Genomic DNA, 6,826 nt, shown 5'->3' with positions numbered 1-6,826 from the left:
TTAGCAAGAAGAGGAAGACCATTATTCCCATTCCGAAAGAGATATCTCTCCCTCTGCTTCCCCCCCCCCCTTCAAATATTTATCCAGTTTCCCCTTTTGAAAGTTCCTACTTCCACCACCCTTTCAGGCAGCGCCTTCCAGCCCAAAACAACTCGCTGCGTTAAAAAGAATTATCTTCATTCGCCCTCCAGACTTCTTTGCCATTCACCCTCTGCCCGGTAGCACAGTGGTTAGCACTGTTGCTTCACAGCGGCAGGTTCAATTCCCGGCTTGGGACACTGTCTGTGCGGAGTCTGCACGTTCTCCCCCATGTCTGTGTGGGGTCCGAAAGATGTGCTGTTAGGTAATTTGGACATTCTGAATTCTCCCTCTGTGTACCCGAACAGGCGCCGGAATGTGGCGACGAGGGGATTTTCACAGTAACTTCATTGCAGTGTTAATGTAAGCCTACTTGTGGCAATAAAGATTGTTATTATTAGGGACTAGCCATATAAATGATGTGGTTACAAGACCAGGGCATGCACTAGGAATCCTTTGGCGGGTAACACCTCCATGACTCCCCACAAAGCCCGTCCACCATCTACAAGTCAGGAGTGTGATGGAATACTCTCCACTTGCCTGGATGAGCGCAACTCCAACAACACTCAGAAGTTCAACTCCAGCCAGCTCAAAGCAGCCCCGCTTGATCGGCACCCCTTCCACAAACATTCAGTCCCTCCACCACCGACGCACAAGTGAGTCTGCACTTCCTCAGTGTCCTGCGTGGGTTTCCTCCGGGTGCTCCGGTTCCCTTCCACAGTCCAAAGATGTGCAAGTTAAGTGGATTAGCCAGGTTAAAATTGTGCCCAAAGATGTGCAGGTTTGGTGGGGTTAGGGGGATATGGCGAGGGAGTTGGCCTAGATAGTGTGCTCTTTCAAAGGGTCAGTATAGACTCAGTGGGCCGAGTGCCCTCCATCTGCACTGTCGGAATGCTAAGGTTCTGCACGGCAGACTATGTGAGCAATAATAAGCGGGACAGGGAATTAATTGGAAGCCACCCATTCTCCTCGGTAAGGGATTGGTTAAGAGGTAGGAGACAGAGTGGTGATCGTGCGTATGTCTGCCCATTAGCTCAATGTGACTAGTGCAGGGATTTCTACTGAAGCTCCACCTTTCCATTCTATTCATGAAAAAGACTTGGCTAAAGTTGCAGAGAGCTTGCTATCCACGTTTGCTGCTGACCACTAACTAGGGCAGGCGGGACTCGAGAGTAACAAAGGGGAATTTGACAGATTCAGCGAATGGGACAAACGCACGCGAGGTGGCGTTTAATGTGGGAATGTACAAACAAACATGAGTTTCAAAGGTAGGAATCGAGGAGGAGCAGCGACACTTAGGGATGTGTACGCAAAGCGTAAAAAACCCATGGGTAGGTACCGAAAGATAATTAAAAGGAGAATGGAATATTGTCCTTAATCCCAAAGGGTCTGGTATACCAAATGGCAGAGGTCAGTTTGGAGTGTCGTCTCCTGTACTGGAAGCAGCCCGTCAGAAAGGACTTGGGGTGGATGGTGATAGCGGGGCTGAAAAGGTTAAATTCAGCGTCAGGTTTGTCCAAATCTGACTTATATTTCCTGTGGTAACTTAAGGTCCCAAAGAAGGTAATCGAATGGGTTGTTTAAAAGAAGGAACTTCATACGCAGACACACACATAATGATATACAGACAAGCAGCTAATGGACACAGAGAACAGGACCTGACCAATAAACAGGCAGGACACTCAGGGGTGGGATCTGACTATAAAAGACCCGAGGCACTCACACTCCGCCTCTTTCCACTGATGAACATCTGGAGAGTCAGTCAAGGGTGTTGTTACAATCTCACACCTCCACCACGTGGCTAAGAGCTAGTCTGGTTCAGTCAGACAGAGTAACCACACTTAAGTTAGCAGAGAGTCGAACTCGCGGAGAACTGTGCTATTAGTTCAATAAACCTGATTGAACTAACTTCGAGGTCTGGAGTATCTTTCTGATCTAAGCTGCATCCAGTTGCAGCCAGTGTTAGACCAGTGTACCTAACACGACAATAAATAAATAACGAAGCTGAACAATAACAGTAATAAGGATGGAAACAGGAGCTGTCGTAAAATAGGTCTTACGTGCAGGGTCACCCTCTTACAGATGGGGAAAGCTGGCCCTAAGCTCGCACATGATCAGGACTCTCAATAGTCGCCAATTACACAGGAGAAAGGCTTATGAGAACACTCTGTATTCAAAATGACACTCTGATACACTTCCATTGAGGAATGATCGAATTGGGATGTGTCTGATGAGTATAGGGTGTAGGTGGAAATAAACAATTTCCTCTGGATTGGGTATAGGGGTGTCTTGGGGAAGGATGAATCAGTAACAAGGGGGCAGAGCCTTAAAATTAGGGCCAAGGGCGGCACGGTGCCGCAGTGGTTAGCACTGCTGCCTCACGCCGCCGAGGACCCAGGTTCGATCCCGGCCCCGGGTCCCTGTCCGTGTGGAGTTTGCACATTCTCCCCATGTCTGAGTGGGTTTCACCCCCACAATCCAAAGATGTGCTTGTTAAGTGGATCGGCCGCGCTAAATTGGCCCTTAAATTGGAAAACAAAAAGAATTTGATACTTAAAATTCAGCGCCGGACATTCAGGGGAAAAGGGGAGTAAATTCGGAACCCTCTCCCGCTGAAATGTTATCGAGGTCGGAAGCCAATTGAACATTTTAAACCGAGATCGATGGGTTACTGTTCGTTCAAGATAGATGGAAGCAAGTTGAATAAAATCGAGGTCAAGATACGGGTCATCCATGATCTATTTAACTGTCTTTTACAAGTCTAGAATGTGGAATCTTTCGAAGTCCGTGTCAGAGAGGGATCATTGTACGGGTAGAACAGGAGGAGGCATTCAGCTCCGCGTTGGGTACAGTGCGGCAAGGACAGGTGCTACTCCAGAGCACCTACTCCTACATCCCATAATAGCAACCAACTCAACCCGGCACCCTTATCCATGCCTCGGTTATCTTCAGACTGGACTATTTCATGCACACCTGCTTCCGCCCCACATTCTACCCCCCATTTATTCAAATTGATCTAAAACTCTGCTGCCCGTGTCTTAGCTCACACCGAGTCCCATACCACCATTACCGTGCTCGCTGACCTACATGGCCTCCAGCTGGAGCAACGCCTCCATTTTAAAACCCTTGGCCGGAACCCTCTTGCCGATGGGATTCTCTTTTCCCGCCCGTAGTGCAGCCCCGCCCACAGATTTCCCAGCAGCCAAATCCCGTCGCCAGCGAACGCCACGGCGCCAAGGACCAGAGAATCCCGCACCCTTATTTCCAAACCCCTCCATGGCTTCTCCCTTGCTCCGTAAGCCCCTCCCACCCCACAACCCTCCGGGATACCTGCCCCCCCCCTCTTCTTGCTGTCGCACCTGATGCATCCCCCCCCCCCCCCCCCCCACTCCACGAAAGCTGGGATTCCTTCTGTCTCTCGACCTCCTTCTCCTCCTCTAAAATCCTCTCCAATATAGCCATGTAAAATGGCCACCTGCAAAGGACCATGGGAATTGTGGTCAATTTGGGTCACAGACAGGTACACAGCCTCTGTATATTGTGCAAAGAAACCAGAGTTGGCTGAAACTTGTATCCATTAAGAGGCGATCACCATTTCCCCCGGGACAATAGAGTTTGAATCAAGGAGTTACAACAGGAGCAGACTAACCGGCGCCAGCCCCCTTATTTGAAAAGGCCTACGTGCCTGGGACAATGATAGCTGGGACCAGTCCAGCTATTGAGGTATCCGCCCCCTAATTGGCTGAGATCGATGAGAGTGATCGAGAACCCTATCGATCCATTGGACCCGGAGTAAGGACCACCCAAAGAACATAGAACATAGAACATAGAAAGGGCGCGAAAGAGACGAAGGATAAAAAGCCCTGCGCACCAGAGATTGATCTCTTTTGGGACCGGCTTGTGCACGGCCACCTGCAGCAGAACAACCAAGTTCAAGGACCCGTGACCATTCCTGAAGGACCAGCCCAGCTGAGACGAACCAAACAACTTCCAACCCGACCACATGGACCCGGATAAAGGCCTTACCTCGCACAGAGCTGGTCACTCGAAGGTAAGTAAAGGTCATCTTAGACGTTAGGTGTAGTTTAGTACGGAGCCGCGTGTGTTATTGCATAGAGATACAAGTTTTGTGCTATTAATAAACTGGTCAATATAAGCTTGTGGTTCACCCCAAAGTAAAGAAACCAACACCGACAACCCAAGGCGGGAGTACAATGTGGGAAAGTGTGAGGTTCTTCACTGTGGCAGGAAGAATAAAAAAGCAGAGTATTATTTGAACGGAGAACAATTGAAGAATTTTGGGGTGCAGAGGGATCTGGGTGGTCTAGTGCATGGGTGTCAGCCTGCTAAACGAAAGAGCTGGTCATTGACTTCAGGAAGCAAAGTATTGTACGCACCCCAGTCAGCATCAACGGGGCCGAGGTGGAGATGGTTGACAGCTTTAAATTCCTAGGGGTGCACATCACCAAAAATCTGTCCAGGCCCACCCACATCGACGCTACCACCAAGAAAGCACATCAGCGCCTATACTTCCTTAGGAAACTCAGGAAATTCGTCATGTCCACATTAACTCTTACCAACTTTTACAGATAGAAAGCATCCTATCGGGCTGCATCACAGCCTGGTATGGCAACTGCTCGGCCCAGGACCGCAAGAAACTTCAGAGAGTCGTGAACACCACCCAGTCCATCAGAGGAACCCGCCACCCATCCATTGACTCCATCTACACCCCCCGCTGCCTGGGGAAAGCGGGCAGCATAATCAAAGACCCCTCCCACCCAGCTTACTCACTCTCCCAACCTCTTCCATCGGGCAGGAGATACAAAAGTGTGAGAACACGCACGGACTGATTCAAAAACAGCTTCTTCCCCGCTGTTACCAGACTCCTAAACGACCCTCTTATGGACTGACCTGATTAACTCTACACCCCTATATGCTTCACCCAATGCCAGTGTTTATGTAGTAACATTGTGTACCTTGTGTTGCCCTATTATGTATTTTCTTTTCTTCCCATGTACTTAATGATCTGTTGAGCTGCTCGCAGAAAAATACTTTTCACTGTAGCTCGGTACACGTGACAATAAGCACCGCTGGAGAACTAAGAAGAAAAGTACAGCACAGGATCAGGCCCTTCGGCCCTCCAAGCCTGAACCGATCATGGTGCCCTAACTAAAAGCAAAACCTTCTGCCCTTACTCGGTCCGTGTCCCTCTATTTCCTTCCTATTCGTGCACCCATCCAGATGCCTCTTAAATGTTGCTAATGCGCCTGTTTCCTCCACATCCTCTGGCAGCGCGTTCCAGGCACCCACCACTCTCTGCGTGAAAAACTCCCCCCGCGCATCTCCCTTAACCTTTCCCCCTCTCACCTTGAACCCGTGCCCCCTTGTAATTGACACTTCCACCCTTGGAAAAAGCCTCTGACTATCCACCCTGTCTATGCCTCATAATTTTGTAGACCTCTACACCTCACCCCTCACCCTCCGTCTTTCCAGTGAAAACAATCCTAGTTTATCCAACCTCTCTCGTCATAGCCAACACCCTCGAGACCAGGCAACGTAAATTTAATAATAATCGCTTATTGCCACAAGTAGGCTTCAATGAAGTTACTGTGAAAAGCCCCTAGTCGCCACATTCTGGCACCTGTTCGGGGAGGCTGGTACGGGAAATGAACCGTGCTGCTGGCCTTGTTCTGTTTGACAAGCCAGCTGTTTAGCCCACTGTGCTAAACCAGCCCCTAAACATCCTGGTGAACTATCTTTGCACTCGCTCCAAAGCTTCCACGCTCTTCTCATAATGTGGTGACCAGAACTGCACGCAATACTCCAAATGCGGCCGAACCAAGGTTTTATACAGCTGCAACCTGATTTCCCAACTCCTGTACTCAATACCCCGGCTGATGAAGGCAAGTATGCCATCTGCCTTCTTAATCACCTTGGCCACCAGTGTTGCCACTTTTAGGGAACTGTGGACCTGCACGCCCAGATCCCTCTGCATGTTAATGTTCCTCAGAGTTCTGCCATTTACAGTGTAGTTCATACCTAGATTTGATCCTCCAAAATGCATCACGTCGCATTTGTCCGGATTAAACTCCATCTGCCATTTCTGTGCCCCAGCCTCCAATCTATCTCTATCCTGTTGCATCCTCTGACAATCCTCGGCACTCTCAGCAACTCCACCAATCTTCGTGTCATCCGCAAATTTACTAATCAAACCACCCTCATTTTCCTCCAGATCATTTATATATACTACAAACAACAGAGGTCCCAGCGCTCATCCCTGCGGAACACCACCAGCTACAGATCTCCATTCAGAAAAACACCCTCCCACCGCTACTGTTTTCTGTAATCAAGCCGGTTCAGTATCCATCCAACCAGCCGACCCCGAATCCCATGTGATTTCAGTCTGCCATGTAGAACCTTGTCAAACACTTTATTGAAGTCCACATAAACTACATCGACAGCCTTTCCTTCATCCATTTTTGTTGTTACCTCTTCAAAATACTCCATTAAGTTGGTGACACATGACCATTCTGCAAAACCAGGCCCCGCCCTCCACGCCAACCAGGCCCCGCCCTCCACGCCAACCAGGCCCCGCCCTCCACGCCAACCAGGCCCCGCCCTCCACGCCAACCAGGCCCCGCCCTCCACGCCAACCAGGCCCCGCCCTCCACGCCAACCAGGCCCCGCCCTCCACGCCAACCAGGCCCCGCCCTCCACGCCAACCAGGCCCCGCCCTCCACGCCAACCA

General features: G+C 50.0%; 1 protein-coding gene across 1 annotated transcript in view; it reads right to left on the bottom strand.

The window, feature by feature from the left end:
* The window catches only part of LOC140404583 (uncharacterized), a 27,559-nt gene extending 23,415 nt beyond the window's left edge, over positions 1 to 4,144 (bottom strand). The window contains exon 1 of the mRNA XM_072493186.1: positions 4,105 to 4,144. Within this exon, the coding sequence (XP_072349287.1) occupies positions 4,105 to 4,144 (40 nt within the window). The remainder of the gene's footprint in view (positions 1 to 4,104) is intronic.
* Positions 4,145 to 6,826: the final 2,682 nt, after the last annotated feature.

The sequence above is a fragment of the Scyliorhinus torazame genome, chromosome 31 (genome assembly GCF_047496885.1).
Source record: "Scyliorhinus torazame isolate Kashiwa2021f chromosome 31, sScyTor2.1, whole genome shotgun sequence".
NCBI lineage: Eukaryota > Metazoa > Chordata > Chondrichthyes > Carcharhiniformes > Scyliorhinidae > Scyliorhinus > Scyliorhinus torazame.
This window is presented reverse-complemented; position numbering and strand designations above follow the sequence as displayed.